The 21591-nt window shown below is 41.4% G+C and overlaps 4 protein-coding genes across 6 annotated transcripts in view; 2 read left to right on the top strand and 2 right to left on the bottom strand.

The window, feature by feature from the left end:
* paip2b (poly(A) binding protein interacting protein 2B) overlaps nt 1-6589 on the top strand; it is a 41194-nt gene extending 34605 nt beyond the window's left edge. For all 3 annotated transcript variants that reach the window (XM_010768393.1, XM_010768386.1, XM_010768378.1), the window contains 3 exons: nt 4716-4882; nt 5376-5555; nt 5826-6589. In XM_010768393.1, the coding sequence (XP_010766695.1) occupies nt 4727-4882; nt 5376-5555; nt 5826-5882 (393 nt within the window). In that variant the 5' untranslated portion in view covers nt 4716-4726 and the 3' untranslated portion in view covers nt 5883-6589. The remainder of the gene's footprint in view (nt 1-4715; nt 4883-5375; nt 5556-5825) is intronic.
* Nucleotides 6590-7049: 460 nt separating this feature from the next.
* LOC104943077 (uncharacterized) lies at nt 7050-12546 on the bottom strand. Its single transcript, XM_010768402.1, has 9 exons — nt 12456-12546; nt 11637-11780; nt 11479-11556; nt 11295-11394; nt 11136-11204; nt 10641-10763; nt 10206-10302; nt 9932-10094; nt 7050-9847 (listed from the first exon to the last, which is right to left on the bottom strand). The coding sequence occupies exons 1-9, from the start codon at nt 12477-12479 to the stop codon at nt 9800-9802; spliced, it is 846 nt and encodes a 281-aa protein (XP_010766704.1). The 5' UTR covers nt 12480-12546; the 3' UTR covers nt 7050-9799.
* A 533-nt stretch (nt 12547-13079) lies between these two features.
* nagk (N-acetylglucosamine kinase) lies at nt 13080-16443 on the bottom strand. The gene is made up of 10 exons (XM_010768411.1): nt 16382-16443; nt 15916-16000; nt 15560-15658; nt 15338-15479; nt 14768-14878; nt 14576-14688; nt 14310-14397; nt 14113-14210; nt 13669-13747; nt 13080-13554 (listed from the first exon to the last, which is right to left on the bottom strand). Exons 1-10 carry the CDS (start codon nt 16408-16410, stop codon nt 13352-13354), a joined length of 1047 nt encoding a protein of 348 aa, XP_010766713.1. The 5' UTR covers nt 16411-16443; the 3' UTR covers nt 13080-13351.
* A 1911-nt stretch (nt 16444-18354) lies between these two features.
* Nucleotides 18355-21591, top strand: part of LOC104943098 (insulin receptor substrate 1-like) — a 28940-nt gene continuing 25703 nt past the window's right edge. The window contains exon 1 of the mRNA XM_010768421.1: nt 18355-18699. Coding sequence (XP_010766723.1) covers nt 18643-18699 — 57 coding nt within the window. The 5' untranslated portion in view covers nt 18355-18642. The remainder of the gene's footprint in view (nt 18700-21591) is intronic.

Below are 21591 nucleotides of genomic sequence, written 5' to 3'. Positions count from 1 at the left end.
TGCAACGAATGGAAAATTCTTGGCCGAAACCGATACCGAAATAGGAAACAGTGGCGATGCCGAAAGGCAAAAACTGATTAATATATATAATAATATTATTATATATAATTATATATGTATCATTTTTTACCAATGTTGTTCAGCTCTGATTGTGGAAAAGAGACATGGTAGGCTTAAACTTACTTACTTAACTTAACTTAACTTAAATAATAATCATTATGGGTCCATAAACATTTATTCAGCACTGTTTGAATGCATACCGTACATTATTCCAAAGTCAAGGTGCATTTTCTTTTCTCTGTAGGAATAACGACAACAAAGTGATCAGAACAAAGTCCAAGGAACTTTAAAAGGTCATAACCTCCTAGGCCAGTGCGCTACAACCAAATAGGTAAATAAAAGACTGTTTAACTAGCCAGGCCTTCAACCGAACAAATGCACCAAATGTGCACTGGATAAATCCACTATGATAGATTAACTATTTACAAATGAAATTACAATTAATTTCGAAGATCTGTAAATAAGGCTTTGTCTGTCCTTCATAAGCAAAGTAGTAAGGACATTGTTATAAGATACATAAAGTGAAACCTTGGATACAAAATCCATTAATCAATTAAATTAATTTACCAATTTCAAGGAATCTGCAAATACAGGTGGTCTGTCATCATGGAGCAATGTGAAAAACATTGGTCTCATTTAATACGAAAGTGACGTATTATGAACACGTGCTGCTGTCTTTCCCCCTATATGATTAACTGAGGACTGGAATTATAACTCACAATGAATAGTGTTCAGGAAAGTGGGTATAGAGTAGACATGTAGAACTAGATAAGCTTATGATAAGCCAGCCTTGTCTACTTATTAAGGAAAAGTGGGAGGTTCTTTTTAATGAACAGTAGCTTCTCTGCTTTATCAGCCATAAGTCTGTTCCTCTTCTCATCAAGCACATGAGAGGCAGCGCTGAACAGTCTCTCGCTATCAGTGCTTGTGATTTGATCTTACTCCGCATATTTGTCCGGGTGTTTTGATTTCAAGTGGTGGAGTAATCCCGAAGTGGTGAAAGTCTTTGCAGTTACACCCCCTCGAGAAATATCAGCTGAACACGTTTTACAAATCGCAATCCGCGCCTCTTTCTCTGATATTTTTAAATATCTCCAAGCGGCAGACATGTTGGCTGTGAGCCAGCTGCGAGCATGGTCGCACGCTGTGCTTGTCGCCGCGTTTTGATTACGTCATCACAACAACACGTTAGCTTACCAACGTAACCCTGTTCTCTGACATTCGGTGATATTTTTTCGGTGCTAAAACCCTTTCGGCCGAAAGGGCCTTTTTAACCATTTTCGGCCGATTAATTTTCGGCGGCCGAATATTCGGTGCATCCCTAGATTCAAGTGGCTTGTTTTGTTCAAATAGTCTAAAACCCAATGATATTCAATTTAAAGTAGCACATTCCAAAATGTGGAAACAAAAATCTGTTTGGTGTATTTACTTGCTCTATGAATTGCACAATCATGCCTGATATATCAAATTATGATTAAGTGCAACACATCCGAAGTGAATTTTTTTTAAACTGTCCGTTTAACTTTGGCGATTTACATCTTTGTTGTTCCATAACACTTTATAGACTGCAGTTAAAGGGAGTTTGAACACACTGGCAGTTTGGCACACATGCCGGCTTCAAACACGTCCAACATGCTGGCGCCTTGCTTACCTAGTGCAGAATAAAATGTAGGCTTGTTGTATTATTTTACAAAATGCTCTTTCTTACCCTCTCACTCTCCTTGCCTCACTCTCCTTGCCTCACTTATTATTTGCCTTGGTAGCATGTGAATCCATTCACTGTATTAATAGACTGGTTTATCCACAGACAGACAAACACAGACAGCTCTGAGCCTGGCAGGCAGACTCTCCTCTTAGTCTACTAACCTACTTAGATTATACACGTTTGTTTAAACTCTTCTGATGGACGATTGTACGTAACTGTGTGGCATTAGAGGCAGCTGGAATAGGTGTATATGTAACCTGAATTTGGATATCTTGTGGCTTAAGCTGCTGGGAGTCAAACATTGCCATCATGTGTCTGCATCAGGCCGACCCTGGGGCTGCGTTTGCTCGAAGCCTTGTTGAGATCATCGTCCTCCCCCCAATGCGGGGCTGCAGTTGAGTCATGACAAGTCTGTTGGGCTGGCTGGCAGTCTGAAGATTATGTCATTAAAAGTGGGCATTTCTTATCAGAGCAGGAAAAAAAGGGATGCACATATTATGTTTAATCATCTATTTTACCATATCAAAGTAGTGTAAAGAGTCGACTTCAGTTTTTACCTGTCCGGTGTGGCAAACCAGTTGGATTTAATGCTAACTGACTGAACCAGCATAGAGCACTCTGACACGTTTTGGAAAAAAATAATGAACCTTTGTTGATGGTGTAACTTAATATGACAACGTGATTCACATAATATGGTTTGTCTGACAGCTGTTGCTGACATCATGAAGGTAATCATAATTTTAGCCAAGATGGGAATGGGGAGATGCACACAGCATGGCACTTTGTGTTTCAGAACAAGAAAATCTGTGTTTTTTGGGGAGGTAGAAATGCCCTGAGCATTGAGTGATGATGGCTCATTGACAGACGGCGATTGATGTATGAGCAAGGGGGTCAAAGTTTAAGTGTAGAATAGTATGTTCCAATTGTGTGCATACTTTAGGCAGCTGCAGTATTTAATTACAGTAAAACTAATAAGTATTCCATAAGAAAGCGAAAGATGTAAAGAATGCTTACAGAAAATCAGTTAATGACACATGCAACACATTTACTTTCCTAACCCATCAAGCTATGACAAAAGCACACATTTAATACCAGTTTCATAAAAATAATTCCAATTTGTATTCTTCCTTTTAATTAAGTGGTTTGCTAATAAATCTCCAGCTAAAGGACAGATGTCCTTTCGCAACACCTGCAGCATCTGCATTTACTAGTCTTACTAACACTTATCTTACTTTCCACTGTCGTGTTTACATATCTTGGTTTTGCTGCCCATGACTTAGATTGTAATCTTTGTTGACCTTTTTGTTTTGCTACAAACACTAAAGATTAACTGTCAATTGAAACAAGGAAGTTAACTAGTATATTCTCTATATTTGCGTAATCCAAATGGTTTTTAGCTCTTTGGGTGTTTGTTTGCCTGGAAATGTCAGTGAACTCCAGAGTTTGTATTTTCCTTGCTAATAATCAGAGATGGGGTCGTTACTAAAAAAAAAAGTAATATATTACATATTACTTTAAAAAAAAAAAGTAATATATTACACTACTTCGTTACTGTCTAAATAAAGTTACTCGTTACTTTACTCGTTACTTTGCTCGTTACTGTACTCGCAGGGCCGGCCCGCCCCTCCCTACAGGCAGATCACGCAGACTGCGGCGCACCTACAGTGTAAGCGCGCCACAGTTTTGCCTCTGCGAGACTCCACTTGCACCCCCAATTACTTATTGATTGATAAGAGTCTTAAAAGACCAAACATTTCATTAAGCCGTCATTAATTTAGATTTGCATGACATTTTAAGTTACCACAAAGAAGTTTCAGAGACGAGGATCAGTCCCAGACGGTGTTTGCATATTTCACTCAGTCTCTTTTTCACATACCTAGATATGGAAAATTGTTCTTTAGCAGTTTTTTGTTGGTTATGAGCAGCAAGACTCTATTACCCGTGGGAGCAGTTCTTCCGCTGTAGCTAAAGATGTGTTTGAGATGCTGCACATTTGTCCAATTTGGATCCTGGGCCTTTCAGCTGGGATAAACTTAATTTAACAGCCAATCGAGCCACAGCAGCCACACAAGGACGATAACAGAAACGCACCGAAATCGTTATCAAAAAAGTATTCCGTCCACAAGCAATAGGCACCAGAAACGTGTCCGTCCACACGAGACCGCGCAAACTAATGGAGACGCTTTAGTACATATGCTGGGCCTGTAAGTGGCGCTGTACTTCTGCCACAAAATACACCAAAAGCAGTGAAGAAGACTTCTCACGCATGCATGGTTGCCGTTCTGTTTATTCTCCACGCTGGATTTAGCAGCAGAGGTGGGGTGTCGCCGGTCAACATGTCCGTTAAAGTTGAAATCTTCCGGACAAAATTCGAAAAGTGCCGGTCAAAGGTCTTCTTTGTTATTTATTGAGCTTTAAAACAAATGAATAACGACTTTATAATAATATAAGAATGATACATGGAGGACGGAGCCTCTCTTTTCCTCCTCCTCTCCTGACAGCCCGTCAGTATCCGTGGTCTCATGCAGCTGGCTGATCCAGTAATGAGTGACCCAACAGTAAAAATAAACATATTTATAACTNGACAGCTACCTGAATCTGCATGACCCTAATATAACACAAATGTATTATTATGATGGTTATGATTAAAACAAGTGTGTTATTATAATGTGTGTGTGTGTGTGTGTGTGTGTGTGTGTGTGTGTGTGTAGATGTTATCGTATTCGTGTGGCTGCAACCTAAGACTCGGCTGGGGACTAATGAACGAGTCAAAGTGATCTGCCTTTCTAAGATTGAAACAAAAAGATGTTTGCGGGGTGTTTTAGCTGGGTTGAGCATATTTTTTTACATAATGAAGTTTGAGAAGATTTACCCTTAAAGTTTGAATTTTATTTTAACGTCTTGACCAGTGCTGTAACACACTTTTTTTTGTACCTGTGTTGTCGTGCAGAGCCGGCAGAGATGAGCGGTCCAGAGGTGGCCAAGACACCGGGAGGCGGAGCTCCAGGGAAAGAGGGAAAGGAGCCGGTGGCCAATGGGCACGCAGGAGAGGGCAGCGACGCCAATCCCTTCGCTGAGTACATGTGGATGGAGAACGAAGAAGAGTATAACAGACAGGTGAGTGCTCATACCATGGACAATTCCTAATATTCCAACCAATTTTTAAGTTTGGATTGAGAGGTCCTTTCGTAGTTTCATTCCACTCCTATTTCTTTTTACTTGGCGTCTGCCCTTGCTGTTTTTCCAAAACACAGATTTCTCTAAATGACCTCTCCACCTTCCACCTCTTCTTCTTATTGCTGTTCTGCCCCTTCCTACGTGTCCTACTGCGTCTTACCCAACTCAGCCCCCCCTTCCTTCCTCCTGTCTCTTCACTCACTGAGGCCATCCTGTATGAATACATGCTTATGCCTCCCACCCTCCGCTTCTCTTTCTGTATCTCATCCTTTTCTCTTGCTCGCCTGGATGAATCAAGTGCCACTACATTACCGAGAAGATTCCTCTTTAGGGGACCTTTTACCCACATATCATGCAAATGATCTCTCCTATATTCCTCCCCTTGCTCTTTTGCCCACCAATGTCAACACTCATCGTTCTATTTTCCCCGCAGGTGGAAGAGGAGCTCTTGGAGCAGGAGTTCTTGGAACGCTGCTTCCAGGAAATGCTGGAAGAGGAGGACCAGGATTGGTTCATCCCTTCACGTGACCTCAACAACCAGGGGGTGGGGCAGCTGCAGCAGCAGCTCAACGGGCTGTCGGTCAACGATCACCACAACCTGGAGGAAGTGGCGGTGAGTCAAAGGAGCATTTAATTACACACAAAGAGAAATACAAATGTCTGTATTCAGCCTCTCAATTATGCAGATTTCACTTTTATATCTTATTAAAGTAAATATCTCTGGGGTTCAGTTTTAAAGACGCGGATAAAAAAAAAAAATGGATGGGACAGATTTTTTTGTACCTTTCCCACACCAACTGCTTATTCTAGAACATTAATGGTGAAAGAATACATTCATGTCAAAGAAAGATTTTCTTACTCTCGTTTGTGTTTTTGTCTGCAGAGGAAGAGCATGTTGAATCCCGAGGCGAAGGAGTTTGTCCCGGGGAAGAAATACTAGGAGTCCCCCTCACCCCCATGGAGCCTCCACGCGCACGCACACACACCAGTTCTCACATATTCTCAGAGACTCTGGCGGTCACGGCCGCACACACACTGATTCACACCCACACAACACACACACACACACTCCTACACGCTTGAAGTCAATGTTGCGCTGACGGGCCCAGTTGGGGGTGGGGGGATTTATTTTTCTTTTCTTTATTTTTCTTTTTGTTTCTTTAATCTTTTTATTTCCTGTTTGTTTCTTGTAAACTGAGGGACATTGGGAACGGGGTGGGGAGGGGTGTAATACCAGCACCGCCCTTACTGCGGGCGCTAGCTCATCATCGCATTTCAGATGGCACTGTTGATGTTTACAGAGTATGCAGATCTCATCGATGTCCCCTTGGAACTGAGGCAGCTACCAAGGAGTGAAACCAGGACAAAGCGTCAATCCAAAAACACCTAATAATAATAAACTTGGAGAAATTGCTTCACTTAAGTGTTAATTTGTGTGCTGTCAGATTTGAGAAACATCGTCTGTAGATCAAAGGTCTCCACAATAGTGCAGTTTAAAGAATGACTAACATTTCAGGGGACTTGATGGGTTTCTGCAGCTGCTCTGTTGTGTCATTACGGTCAGTCACACCCGTTTGCTACTATGACGTAATAAGCTCATGGCGACGTCACAGCTCTTGTGCATCTATAAATGTGGGCTCTTCTTTGTATCTGCGACGGCTCCGTTCCAAACTAAATACAGACCCCACCCTCCCTGCACGCTTGTTCTTGAAGTGATCTGAACAGACAGGTAATCATGGATGAGAAGTTATTTTCCCAATTTATGTGGAAGTCCATGTTTATCTTTTCTCAGATGCGTGAGTTTCTCAATCATGCATCCAGTTGAGTTAAGCAAGAAAAATATTATTATAGAGGCAAGGTCAGAGATTTTTGGCCCTTTAATAAAAAAATCTCAGTTATTAGTGTTCACGGCTTCATCCTTTAGTTCAATTTAGATTTATGGGGTGTAGTGAACAACCTTGTTACAGGGGAGTATTTGGTCTGGAACACAGCCACTGCCTCTTTCTGCCGGATCATTTGGTTTGTCCAGCATCAGATCAAGTGTCCATATCCAAATCAGGTTTTCAAATAGCCTCTCCTCCTCTTTTTTTTCTCTTCATGTTTTTGAGGATGAGGAATTTTGTGTCTCTACTGGGTACAGTAACCTGTGGTGTCATTCAGTCCTGTTTGCAGGAGGGAACGTGAGGGGACAATATTGTCATGGCCAATCAGAATAAAGCAGTATGGAACATGTGGCTGGCAGTATGGCTTCCTTGCTGTTCTTCTTTGTAGGTTGACGTCTTTTGAGGAAGTTCTTTTTAACCATAAATCTTTGTTGCGGTCTGGCTTTCCTTGAAACATTGCCTGTTTAGTGCAAGTATAATCTCCCATTGAGTCGAAAAGGAAAAGGTAGTATTATGTGAAGATGCTTTTCAGGAAACCCAGATGTCATGTCTCAGTCACTTATGGTTTAAAATGCAGAGGCATTATCTTGTGACCTGAACATATATGTTCTTAATGTCACCATTCATTTGTAGTATTAACAGTGATAATGTCTGTTGTATTTAGGTGTTAAGAACACACTTGTGCACTTGTAACTTATTGAAGTATTTGAGCTCTCCTTTTACAACCATGCAGCCTAACAAGTACTCCGGTGTGTTCTTAAAGTGTGAAATCTGTGTTTAAAATGGAACTTCCTCACAGTGTTGTGGTGAATGGCGCCCTGGTGAAGCCAATAGGAATGTCCGCCAGGTGGATTGTACAACATGAAATCATTTTTGGTGATTTTGTTTAGACGCGTTTAGATGACATACGCCGTTTAAAAAAAGAAAAGAGGTCCAGAAGACACAAAGAGTAAGAATTTCAATACAAATAAAAATAATGAAAAAAGAAGAATAAAGATGTTAAAAGACAGTTCTTTGTTGGTCTTTTGTCACATTTTGATGCATACTGGACCCCAATAAATGGTTTTATGCTTCTATTTTCCAAAGATTTGTAGAATTCAAATAACCTCCAATACTATCAATGTTGCTTCATTGGGAAATGTTCTTTTCATTTGGTTTACTAAATGGACAGTAGTGTAATAGTCAAGGTATATATGCTTGATGTTATTTTGTACAATAATTTGCCAAATTGTCAGGGTATTGTTAAAATGTAGCCTTGACAAAAGTATTCAATATACTTTTGTTATTGGCATGAATGTTACAAACAATCTCACCACAAGGACCATTCAGTATCTGTCCTCAAGCTTTGGGTCATATCACGAAAATCTTCCTGGCAGATTTTGCCTAGTAGTCATGGAAATGTAAAGTTGAAATATCCATTTTCTGTAGCTCCACTTATTGGGGCATTTGCAATCCCATGACGACTCTGTTATGACTGAAGGTGATCATCTTCTGAATGAACTTTGTGATGAGATTGTTCAAACATTGGCCTTCATCGGAGGAAATGAAAACTCTTAAGAAGGGAGAAATATTACATGGGTATGGAGCTTGAGCCAGAGCAGATCGCTGCAGGTATGAACAAAGTGCTCTTAATGTAGAAAATGCCAATTAAAAATGTCTAGCAGCCATTAAAGTAACAGAGGAACAATCAGGGATGTTTGGGAACCTCCTGATGCTATGTAATGTGATTCTTCAAATTTACAATTTCAAGCCAAGAAGTAATTAAGTTGTAACTGAAGTTATGTTTCTATGTTTTAGGAAGGCTATGAAACATCAGACTACACAATCGACTCAACGCTCTTTCAATCTAGACCTCCTCACCGGAGATCTTCACACGTCAGGACAAACTGACTACAATCCTCCTTCACTGAAAAAAACGAGGACGAGGAAAAAGGCAACACGCTGCCGCACAGGTCATGTTGACCTCCTTTCTTTAGGCCTCATGCTGGCTACTGGCTCCAGTCCTTCTGAACACAAAACATATAAGATTCCTGAAACAGACCCAGAGGATTTATGGCCGAATGATGTCCTCCCATTGGAGTGGTGGGGTCAGGGTCGTTTTCTACAGTCAACCACTTCTGTAAGGAGGAGCGAGTGGCTTGTTCAGGGTGTCTGACTACACTGACAAAAGTCACATGATATTGTTGTGCCAATTACCCATTTAGGAGGGAGTCTCAGAAAAAGAGCAGCAAGTATGAATCATCTAACCCCCGAACAGAAGCAGTAAATGAGTGTGGCATCACTCTCGGACGCAAATGACCCCATTGGAAGATCACCATTTTATAAAGCAAGCAGAACATCATCAATCTAGTATGATGACCTTAGTGACCCCTAATAATCTTTGCTACTCAGAACATAATTGCAGAACTGTTTTTTTGTTGAAAAATAAATGATAAAACCGGAGAAGGCATTTTTTTCACCCTATTAAGTGTTTTTACTTGTACATTAAAGCTGCATGTACAAGAGACTTTTAGAACTAAGACTAATTAATAATCATTAAAACTTTTACAATTGCTAGAGCACAGTAGGTTTACTGCAGGACTTTACTTATTTTTATATTGTGGTATGTTTACTAAAGGGATCTGAGTACTTCTTAACTGCTGCTGCACATTTAAACCTCAGGATGTCAAGAAGCCCATTTGACTGCCTCCTTTAAGAATCTTCCTGCCAGCAGATGCTTTACTGCTGTTTTATGACTCATCCTCAGCTTGTGTATCCTCCTGAGGCGAGAATCATTGACCGCTGCCTCTGTTAGGAAGGATTTTTCCCATGTGATAACCCTTTCAGGCTAAAAAGTGCAAGTGATTGGAAGAAATAGCATCCCTTTTTTTAAACTGTTTGACACAAGACACAAACAATGTATTTTGGTTGATCTGCAGTGTATTGAAGCAAGAGATGAGATTCAGAGGGAAGAATAAAGTGTCTTTTGAGGAGGTCAATGACGATGGTGACCGTAACTCTGCTGCATCTTAGGCTGGGCCCACTAGGAGTAGGCACACAAGGTCATTAGCGAAATATGTACAAGGTGTTTGATGATCATCACACACACAGACACACAGTCTCTTACCGCAGCAGAGTACCTGGATTGGTACTCTGTCATCGGCTGCGTCCTGCTGGGCTCTGCGCATTGGAAGGTCGGCTGTATGTGGGCCGGAGTGAGAGTGCTGCTACGAGGGGCGCAGGTTTGCATCTTGAAGTAACAATTAGAGCACTCAGGGTCCCATGCATAGCTGAGAGGGAGGAGAAAGGAGAAATGTCAGAATATTGCACAAAGGGTACAAGAAAGGTTTGTGGGAAGAAACTTTAATAATTTGTAAAAATGTGTAAAAAAGTGAGGTTACCAACTGATCGAAGTAGGCTGAAGGAAGGAGCTGTTTGTCAGTCCAGAAGCTGGTCCCCAGCCCCTCCAATAGGCATTGCCATCACAATTTTCTGCATCTAATGAGAGTTGGGAATTTCAGTTAATTCACTTAAACGATTTGGGACTCACACATACTGAATGTAATCATATAACATTTTGGAAAATATACTTATTTGCTTTCTGGCTGAGAGTCACATGAAAGGATATGTACTTCAGAGTGATGATTAAATAAATACCTACTCACCATCAGCATGTTAGCAATGTAATTGAGAGCATGCTGATGTTAGCATTCAGCTCCAAATACACTACAGCTGCTTGTTCTTTACATTGTCAACCATCTTTTTGTGATTTTGTTGTCTTTTACATAAATGCAGTAGAGAATAGCTGTGTGTGTGTGAGGTTTTTTTTCTTCTACCTTTCAAGGTGATAATTGGACGGGAGGCCTCGGGGAGGTGGAGCAGGTTATTCAACCCGCCTTCACTGCAGACAGATCTGAGGAGGTCTTCACAGCAGGACGGAGACGACAACACAATCACACCTAAAGGTGCCAAAATATAGAGGCGGGATAAAGGAAATGGTGTGTGGTTCTTTACTCAAATCATGGGCAGATTGTGAGACAGTGGGCCCAATCACCGTCCTACATAAGAGCAGATACTTCAAAGTCTTGCTTAGCCTTTTTTAGTGTCATTTTGTAATTGTTTTCGTCCTTTTGTAGTTCTTTTATTTGTCTGCGGTGGGTTTACGCATGAGCCTGTACCCAGAAGACCTGTTTAATAATATCTCCAGGACTCTAGCCTATAGTTTAAAGTATCTTGAAATAATATAAGGCTGAAATGGCAGAATAAAACCTAAAAAAATGACAAGATGAATCAATCAAAGCTCCCTAAAAGTAAAAAAGGAGATGTGTTACCTTCCTCGTAGAGAACATCAAGCTTCCGCTGCGGCTCATCTCTTGCTTCCTGCTGCTCCAACACATTTGCTGTCAAAAGAAAATGACCGGACAGCTCAGAGATGTGTGTAGAGTATTTGTGAGTGTGTGTATGGGTGTGTTTAAGAGAGAACTCCTTACCTTTTGGATCAAAAACACAGTGCAGTCGACTTTCCGCCTCCTCGCCAAGTACAGATCCAAAAGGATGCAAGGAAGCAGGGAAAAGAGAACAAGAGGGAGGCTGAGAGAAAGGAAACGAGAAGTGTGAGGGTCGTCCTGGTAACAGAAGATGAGATGTGTGCATGTGTGTGTTGTTGTGGCTCACCTGTAAACCTGAGCCGTAGGCGCTGTTAGACGTCTTGTAAAAGTTATGGTGAAATATAGGCCATGTTTCACGTTCGGTCTGTGAATACACAATCACATCATGTCAGTGAGTCAGTCTGAAATTGAATAAATCTTTCTTTTTCTGTGTGTCTATCCAACCTGAGGTGGGCTGATGAATGAAGGTGCAGCCTGAGCTTCAGTCCTCGACTTCGGCTGGTTGACCTGCGGCTGACGCTCATTGACGGGCGGAAAGTCTCTGTTGTAAGTAGTGACATATCTCTCCCAGGGCATCATCCCCACTGTCTGGAAAGGGAACACATGCATTGTGACGGGGGGTCATATTAAGTACTGTGGGATAGCACAAAGACAGGATTAACACGGTATCAGTTACACTGGTTTAATTATGTAGAGCCTTTCCCATCAGATCCTTTATTTAAGTGAATTCTGCAATACAACTACTTAAGCTGCTATTATGATAACAAATAAATGACTCAATAAATGATAGAGAAGTAACGGAATAAATAAAAGCTTCAACTAAATGTGGGGTTACATTTAGAAACAAATAATTATGCAAAATAACAGAATTGTACATACACAGATTTAGAAGCTTTAGTCTTCCATGTATAACAATTTACAAAGTATTATTAGCTAAATATACTTGAAGTAGTGGGATTAAAATAAATTTATTTCTGCTGCCCTCAAGTGGCCAAATGTCAGATAGCCTTAAAGCAGGTTTAAAAATAACCTGTTATACAACATTAGTTAAAAACTGCTAATAATTAAGTTAGAGGCAATATGTATCAACTGTATCATCATCTGTGTATATTGGTAAGATTAGCTGTAGCAGCAGGAGTCTACTTTTAACCTCATTTCAATTCAAAACAAACTAAGAGAAACACAATAAGAAGGCATTGTATTTCATAATTTAACTCAATGATGAGAAAAGTGTTTAAATGGCTTGAATCTCAGAATATTTACCTTAAACTGGTTATAGGGAAGCATCTGCAGGTCTTTAGATTTCTCTGTGGTAGAGTAATCTCAGCGCACCACCAACAGCCGTGAAGCTGAACTGAACTCTGTGAGAGAGACAGCCAGTGGAATGTTACTGCTGCTGTTTTCAATTGAATTGTATATATTCAAATGACTGTGGCAACACAACAAATACTGCTACTTTGACTGTTGCTAGCCACATACTGTACTTCCAAGTCTATCCGCAGTCCCTTTTGGATGTGATTTTAAAGTCACAATTACGCATGGCAGATCCAATTCAATGGTTTGGTTAATAGAATAAAACTAGATGAATAAATAATAAATAATTTAATATTTTTGGAAAACATAATGAACACCAGATTTCCCCATGACCAAAAATGTAGATCCCACTTTAAAATATTATAAAGAATATATTACCTTTTAGATGCATTAAGTATTATCTCAGTAAAAGTGTATTAAAAATACAAAGTAAATATATAAACTGTATTCAGGATTTGTTTATAAACACTAACAGGTATTTCGGATCACAGTTTAGAACTTCAATTACTTTAGTGGATAAGAGATTATTTGCAAATCTGAATCTTTTTTTATTATAAATTTCAAATGTAAACAACTGTTGTAAAAGGTGTAAAGATTTACAATTTCAATAAAACAAAAAAAGGAATATCAATGAAATGGTCCAAATAGGTACTATGCAGCAGTAAAAGCAAATATTTTTGAATAATTTCATCAAACTTCTTTGTATCTTGTAGTAAAAGATCAAAGCCAATATCATTATTACAGAATCATTATTATCATCATCACTTTAGCATGATGCTCATAATGCAATCTCCCTTTATCTGAACTATGATTGGTTAAGAGCTCCAGGATGTGCAGCGGCACTATCATTGGCTGCTGTTGAAAGTGTGTTGGTAGAAGACTTTGGCGTTAGCTTTGTAGTCCAAAGTTAAAGCTGCGCCGATACCCTGAGCCCCCAGACTCGCACCGCCGAGGGCCGAGGACTGCTGCAGGGACAGGAGGCTGTAGCCATGGAAACGGCCCTTGAACTTGTCAGTTGATGCCATTTTATCCAAGACCTCGGTGAACCCTTAGAGAGAGAAATACAGAAACAGAGGGGTAACTGAAAATGCCTGGGATTCTTTGCAGATGATGCAAATGATGTTTAATGAAGGACCTAATTGTCTTGATTTGTGACACTGACCTGGCTTCAGAAGCTCCCAGCTCTTCCACACTGAGCCCACACACAGGATAGGCAGGCCTAGGTCACCATTCAATAGAGGCTTCGATCACAGAGGTACAAAGAAATCACAAGAAATTCAAATGTGAATATGAGTATGTGTGGTTGACATGTTTGTGTGTGTGGGATAATAATGCTGGTGAAAGTTTTATTCTGAGTGAAAGATGAGTCACGCTGACTCACAAATCTAACACAGCTCTCAAACCATGAACTTCATGTGTAAATGAAGCTTCACACTTCTGAGACAATTTACCTGGAAAAGGAAACTTAAACTACTGTAAAACCAATACAAACACCAAAAACATTTAAATAAAACACTGTGAAAAACGAACTGAACTAGATTACATTTAAAAAGTCAAAACTAAATTGAAACTAGGTAAAACTACTGTAACTTTGGTTATTTGGTACCTCTTTTGCTGCAGGTAGGACTGCTTCTACATGTTTTGCCAGGACTCTCCCAGTCTGAGTGAACAAATGCTGACAGAGAGCATCCCCTGCTTTTGCTCCTGAAACACATGCGCCCAAAAACGTTTCAGTTCAACTTCCAATCAAATCTTAAATGTTTGCACTTAAAAGAACCAAACAGGAAGTGATGCACAGCCTACCTTCAGCAAGCTTCTTGCAAAAACCTGCAAAATGGGACTTCTGAAAGTTTGTGTAGAGGTGCGGCAGCATGCCCATCAGATCTGACACCTGCATCAGGAAAGTACATTTAATACATTTATTATTTGAACTAAACCTTCTAAATTAGGACACAGACTCCTTTGTCAGTGCCAGTAGACAAATATGAGAGGTAAAACATACTGTTTCTATTACCCTGAGCTGGTTTTATTACATATAAACACATTTCTTGCTGTTGTGGCAATCTGACCTGGAAGTACTCGTACATGGCCTTTCCGACATGTGTGATGTCATGAGGAGGAGCCACCAGGTTGTCTTTGGCATCAAACACCGTCTTCACCGCCAAGTGAGAGATCCAGAAGGCTGAGAAACAGAGCTGTGAGTTTCTATCAATCAGTAAAGCCATACATTATTCAAATATATTACATATCTCCATGGTTACCTCCTCCTTCATCCCCCATCATGTGACCCCAGCCTCCACAGCCGACCTGTGAGCCGTCAGGGTGAACCAGTTTACAGTTAGAGCCGGTCCCTGATATCAACACCACACCTCCTGCAGAGAAAACCGACACAGTGAGCTGATGTCATTATATGACAACAATAAGGATGATCTCATTAAGCCATAAATGTGGAGAGACTTATGAAATGATATCCCTTTAATACAGCCACACCTGAGTGTAAAGTATCAAGCCATGCCCTGTTATATGACTTCTTAGGCCATACTTGAAAATTACTTTTAAAGGTTAATGAAGATGGTCATTTTGTAATTCGTGAGTGTCTATGGCACAAATATTTCCTTGGGTATTAATGAAGTTCTTGAAACTCAGTTTTTATTTTATTGTGGTGTTAGTACTTAGTTATTTCCAAGTAACATTACAAATACCATCACTGCATATAGGCGATTTAGATTGGTTCAGTGTAAATTCAGGCTAGTCCTTAACGCCTTTCTCCAGCATTGCTTGGTTAAAGTGTTGTGCTTTGTGGGGATTCATTGCAAAAAAACACTAGTTACCCTGATCGCTGGCAGTTGCCATGGCACCAATAGCATCTGTGGTGATGAAGTAGTGCTGGCTGAGAGCGGGGAATCGCTGCTTCATTTCAGCGATCAGTTTGTCGATGGCTGATTTCTGCTCCCCCCCACTCAGAGACATGCCCTGCACACACAAAAAAGAGTTTGAAATGCCACTTATTTCTTAATGAAATACTATCCCACAACATTGTATCTTCGACTTACCAATAGGTATAGTGGCGTGTTTGGATCCAGCCCTGCCTCCATCTTGGCTTTCTGGACCATGTCGTTGATGGTGTCGATACATTTGTCAACCCCAACCAACTGTATACAAAACATATGAAAACAAAGAGCACAATGACTGATAGAATTATTGTTTGTAAGAAACATGTGGAATATAAAGTACAGTATTTAAATCTGAGATGTAGTGTAGTAGAAATATAAAGTTGCATAAAATGGAAACTATTAAAGTACTTCGAATTTGTACTCAAGGTACTTGAATGCACTTGGTGACATTAAATCACTGCAAAAAAGGTCAAGCACATAATCCAAATTCCCCCATAAATAAACGTTTTCCTCACCCAGTGGTTGGTGGATGGTCCCTCTGTCTCTGCCAGGATCTTTCCATCTGCTGACAGCAGCACCACCTTGGAGTGAGTCCCTCCACTGAGGACACACACAGAGAACAGAGGGGATAAACGAAACTGAAACACACAAGGTAAAACCTAATGTATTTGTTATTAGTCCCTTATAAACTCATAGCCGAGGCAGAAGGGACATAAAAAGCTTTACAAATATCTCATATTCGTATGTAAACGGACAGTACCCCACAGGTAACTTAAGCGAGAGAAAGGGGTCACGAGACAGATGCTCGCGCACAAGAAGTCAGGTCATAACGAAACTCTTTCAATATCGGCTGGTACCGCAAATTTCTCAGTGGCAACCGCGAAAAAACGAGTAAAAGCCTACAATTCATACTAGCCTTAACTTATCATTCATAATATATGAAATTGTAAAGTTTAGTTTTATATTTTAACTTATTCTCACCCCTCTACTCCGCCGAACACCGATGCCATGTCTCGCTTCCTGTTTTGGTTCAGTGTAGTGCACAAATATCGCGAGAGTTGGAACTGAACTTCAACATGCAATACTAATAAATTACCAGTAGGCGGCAGCTGTGCTCTTTCTTCACAATACTAACTCCATAGTATCAATTATACCATAAGTATAACTTCAATTCATTTAAGATAGTAAACACTATTAAGCATCAAATAAAACCACTTACAACTGATGACATATAGCCTAATGTTTTAATCATTTCATAAATTGTGGGAACACATAATTATAATTTCTATTAAATTATATATTCTTTGTGTGCTTGCTGCATGCTTTTACAATGCTGTTGTATTGCAAGTAACCATATTTCTATTTGTGTGGGTGTCTATTTTCTGGAGTTCTTTGATTGAAGTCTTGTGGTGTTTTTCCCCCCGCTGATTGCAGACCAACAGGTGATAGTGATTTGAGTTGATTACTGCCTCAAAGAGAAATGCCTGTTTTTCTCTTTCACCCAAGCCTGAGCAGATTGTTGCATCAAAAAGAGAAATACATTATTCAAGAGCCTGGCAGTGTGCAGGCCTCCTTTGTGCTCTGGCTCCAAATTAGAATATACTGTCATGCACGGCACCTGAGTATTTTTGCCTGGACATGCACCTGGTCCCTCAATACATAGGTCTAAATGAAGTCTAAAACCCTATACTCAGTCAGTGTCAGGGATTTAGCAGCATTTGTTATGATCTGAAACAGGGACAACAGCTCTGAGTGAGCCAGCAGGAGGCATCTGCAACACATTAACTCTGGGGCCAGCTTCTCTTTGCCAACATAGACTATTATCATTCCTTGGCTGCTCGACATTATTTTAATATCTCTGTAGTTGAAGTTAGTATTAATAATGGGAAATCTGATCTTTCTTTATGATGTTTGCTCGTAGGCCTACAAGGAATAATAACTACTATGAGATGTATAGTCCGACTGTCCTGCTGTGATGTTCTGTTAGTTCGCCAAACATAATGTTATCACATGAAGTGTACAGTGTAATCATTATTATTATTATTATTATTATTATTATATAGATGCATTATAATGCATGTGCGTTAGAAAGTGCCTGCGTTAAACCTGAAACCGATAGAGAAGTTACACAAGAGTGAGGAGGTGGGACTCGAAGAGCGGCTCGGTGCGCTCTGCACGCGCTGATCACTGCCCCTCAGACTGACAAGTGAAGCTCCACTGAGTCACTACCGGATGTCTGCTCATTCAGATTTCAAAATAAAAACACGTCAGAACTTTGTAAAGCCCAAAAACAATCACAACAAATTATGAAAAATGTCTCAAACTTTCCTGGGTTAAACTCTTGTCTAAATAATAATGTTTAATAAACAGTACTGATACGTCAGACCAGTTATCCTGTTCCTGGTAGGCCTATGTGTTAACTGCATAACGGCATTGCCTCTAATTAGTTCAGTGCACACATATGAGTTATTATGGTATTCAAAGTACATTTGTGAGATTACCGGATTCTTTTAAAGTGGCAAACAAAGTAGGGCAGCTTTTAACAGATATTTTAAGTTGGTTTTGAAAATGGAGATAGAGGTTCAGCTCCTCACATCATCAGGCACCAGTTTTTTGCCTGATGATGTTTTTTGCCTGATGATGTGCTTTTTGCCTGATGATGTGTGGCTTTTACAAAAAACACAGATTGCACCAAATTACAATCTCGTAATATTCTTGAGGATCCAATAGAATATACCATTTTTGTTTTACCCACTTGAAGGAGATGCATTTGCCATGAGCCTTGACGTTACCTGTCTTGTATTGACATTGCCTGAAAGCCTAGACCAAATGCTGAACTTTGCCAGAATGCCCCTGAATCTATTCATTAATCAGACTTTTATTCTGAAAGTTATAACCGGAAACTTTACCTTATCTATGCAGAGTGGCTTTGCAGTGGTCCAGCCCAGCAGGAGGAGTGAGAGGCGACAGATAGGCGTCCCACCGACAACATTTAGACACTATTTAACTTTTGTCGGACCACCCAGCCACTGTTTGGGCTTTTATTTTATTTTAACCATGACACCTTTAACTGTGCGCCAGCGGTACGATACATGCGTTATAACGGCTGGGGAGCGGAAGTAAAAGGAGGAGGGAAGTTGTTAAGGGGAAAAGAAACCTCTAAAAAGTGATTTTCGTCCAGTCAAGTTCAACTCAAATCTCGTCTTTTTAGAGGAAGGGTGGCCCTGGAGAGTTTGGGGGGCATGGACACCCACGTTAAGGAGGGACAACTTTATGTGCAGCATCAAAAGTTTGGCAAGGTAAGTCCAATTATAAAGAAACAGTTACTCTGCTCTACCGAAATATAACTGTAGGCAGTGACCTCATTGTACATAAAGGATGCCATACGACAAAAACTACGTAGCAAGTAATAGGAATGTAATAAACCGTTATTATATGAAGAAATAAACTATTGTATAATATCCTAAGGCCAATAAAACTATATTTTTCTATTTGGACGTTATAGAAAAAGTATAGACAAGGAAAGGAAACTTTAAGGACACTGTTGTTGTCCTTTATAGAAAATAAATAGTAACATGTTGAATAACGATTATGTAATGAATTAATTCTCTAGTGGAACATTATATGAATCATAGAGTTACCATGTGTTTATGAGAAATAGAGATTCTGCAATTCAGCATAACAGAAGTACTGTCTTTTCGGTGTTTCAACTTTGATCATTTCCTAGTTGTTGTCACTAATGGAGCACATATTGGTGCAATTACAGTCATTGTGCCCAGCTTCTTCAAACTGACTGTATGCAGAGAGGAAGCTACAGCAGGGTCCAATGATCTGGTCTTGTTTTGATGTGGTGGTCTGCAGTAAACCAGCTGTGCATCTGTGTGTGCATGTGAGTGTGTTAATGAGCTGGAATGCACTGTAGTAACATTCAGTAGATATGAAGATACATGGAGCCACAGCGGGCTAAAGCAAAGTGAATGAGGTCAGAGAGAGGGAAGAGATGGGTTGGAGAGCTGCTGACACATCAACTTATTAAAGTTGCATTTTACTACTTATTTTCTTTTACAAAGTGCATTCAAACAGTACAGTCATGTGTCCAGAGAAACAACATAGGCATACATGATATAGGGATTCCGGCAAATGTTCAATTTCCCTAATACGTTTATATAATAAATAAGTAAATAAAAAGCCGAAAACAATAATAAAAAAGCTAGGGATGAAACGTGACATTTGTACAATAACTTGCATAATACAAATATACAAACAATTCATTAATGTATAAATGCAGTTAAAACACATTTGTATTAGTAGAGAAGGCTTAGACTACCTCTCTGAAGAACCAGCACCTTACCGTGGTAGAGAGGTTTGTGTGCCCTGATGAACCTGGGGGCTGTGTTGTCTGGAACCTTGTGTTCCTGGTAGGGTCTCCCATGGCAAATTGGTCTCAGGCAAGGGGTCAGACTAAGATTGGTTCAGAAAACCTCATGAAAGACGACACACGAAGTGAGGATACCCGGCCGGGAGGAAGCCCGGGGTCCCCTTCTGGAGCCAGGCCCAGAAGGAGGACTCGTCGGCGAGCGTCTGGTGGCCGGGATTGCCACGGAGCCCGGCCGGGCACAGCCCGAAAAGGCGACGTGGGCAACACCTCCGCTTCTCCGTCCCGCGGGCCCACCACCTACGGGAAACAGCGATGGGGTCGGGTGCGCTGCCAGAAGGGTGGCAGTGAAGGCAGAGGGTCTCGACGGACCAGACCCGGGCGACAGAAGCTGGCTTTGGGGACGTGGAACGTCACCTCTCTGGGGGGGAAGGAGTCGGAGCTTGTGCGGGAGGTGGAGCGTTACCAGTTGGATCTGGTTGGGCTCACCTCTACGCACAGCGTCGGCTCTGGAACCTTACTTCTGGATAGGGGTTGGACTCATTCTTCCTCCGGAGTTGGCTCAAGGTGTGGAGCGGCCGGGCGGGATGTGGGATACTTCACAAAAGTCCCCCGGTTGGTGGGCGCCTTCGTTGTTGGAGTCTACCCCAGTGGACGAAGGAGGGTTGCCTCCCTACGCGCTTCGGGTCTTATGGGGGGGAAAACTCTGGACTGTTGTGTGTGCTTATGCACCCCAACAGCAGTTCAGAGTATACGGCCTTCTTGGAGACCCTGGAAAGAGTCCTGTATGGGCTCCTGAAGTACGGACTCTTTAATCTTGCTGGGAGGAGATTTCAACGCACATGTGGGCAGACTGATGGAGGACCTTGCAGGCCGAGTGATTGGGAGCAACGCCTCTCGCTCCACTGGATAGCTCGAAACCGAGTGGCGGTCCTACTGGGACTCTGTGCTAGATTCATCGAGTCGGCCATAACAAACCACTCATGTTGGCAACATAATGGATGACACATGGAAGTGTACTGGAGTAACGAGTTCACCCTAGGCAGAACCGGTCCATGATCGATTTTGTTACTCGACTTCATCCGCTACCCGGATCGCTACTGATACACCACACCTGAGCCCACTCTCGGAGGACAAAGAGAGGGGGCGGGGAGTTGTCAACTGATCACCCAGTCTGGGTGGTGAGTGCCGGTCGAGTGGCGGGAGAGCCCCTGCTGTGATCAGGACCTGGTAACGCGCCCAAACGGGTGTGAGTCTTGCGGGTCCGCGTGGCGTCTGGAGGGAGGCCCAAGTGTCAGGAGGGCCTCAACTCACGACGCTCCGGGCGGAGACGGCTTTTCGGCGCATTTCTATGGAGTGGGGCGTCATTCGAACGCAGGAGTGGTCGTGTCCGCGGTTCAAAGCCTCTATGCCGAGAAAAAGCCCGCGTGGGGCGGAGGCTGGTGGTCTCGAAGTCCTAGTGCCTCGAAGGGGCGGGGCGGTTAACACCTCTAAATTAATGCTTGCGTTCATCTTTCTGTTGGGTAAGTAGGATCACCCTTCAGTTGAATTGAAACGTGCTCATGGTTAAGTTTGGGTGTAAGGTCGAGAGGGAGAGTTTGAGGGTAAGTCCGACTGGATAATGAAGAATGTTATTGGTGGTCCTTTCCATGATTGATCTTTACCAATATAACCCTAGTAGGTTTACAATGGACTCTCCGGATATGCTGTTGGCAATTAAGTAATGTTCGATCAGTGATGTTGACTATGACTATTTGGAGTGTGAATGAATTTTGTTTCTTGTGGGTGAAATTATAATGATCGTACCTGACCGTCA

The sequence above is a fragment of the Notothenia coriiceps genome, unplaced genomic scaffold (genome assembly GCF_000735185.1).
Source record: "Notothenia coriiceps isolate Sejong01 unplaced genomic scaffold, NC01 NC01_scaffold00000339, whole genome shotgun sequence".
Classification (NCBI taxonomy): Eukaryota; Metazoa; Chordata; class Actinopteri; order Perciformes; family Nototheniidae; genus Notothenia; species Notothenia coriiceps.
Note: the sequence above shows the minus strand (reverse complement) of the source record. Positions and strands in the feature narration are given on the sequence as shown.

Excerpts from the sequence above, each read along its gene's own strand:
- LOC104943077 (XM_010768402.1), bottom strand. The coding sequence starts at position 12,479 with ATGCTTCCCTATAACCAGTTTAAG. Across the intron at positions 11,395-11,478 it reads CCTACGGCTCAGGTTTACAG|CCTCCCTCTTGTTCTCTTTT; the intron begins GTGAGCCACAAC and ends CCTTTCTCTCAG. Across the intron at positions 10,095-10,205 it reads CAGCCTACTTCGATCAGTTG|CTATGCATGGGACCCTGAGT; the intron begins GTAACCTCACTT and ends CCTCCCTCTCAG.
- nagk (XM_010768411.1), bottom strand. The coding sequence starts at position 16,410 with ATGGCATCGGTGTTCGGCGGAGTAGAGGG. Across the intron at positions 14,879-15,337 it reads GGCAACTGCCAGCGATCAGG|GAGGTGTGGTGTTGATATCA; the intron begins GTAACTAGTGTT and ends TTTTCTCTGCAG. Across the intron at positions 13,748-14,112 it reads TCCTACCTGCAGCAAAAGAG|CCTCTATTGAATGGTGACCT; the intron begins GTACCAAATAAC and ends CTGTGATCGAAG.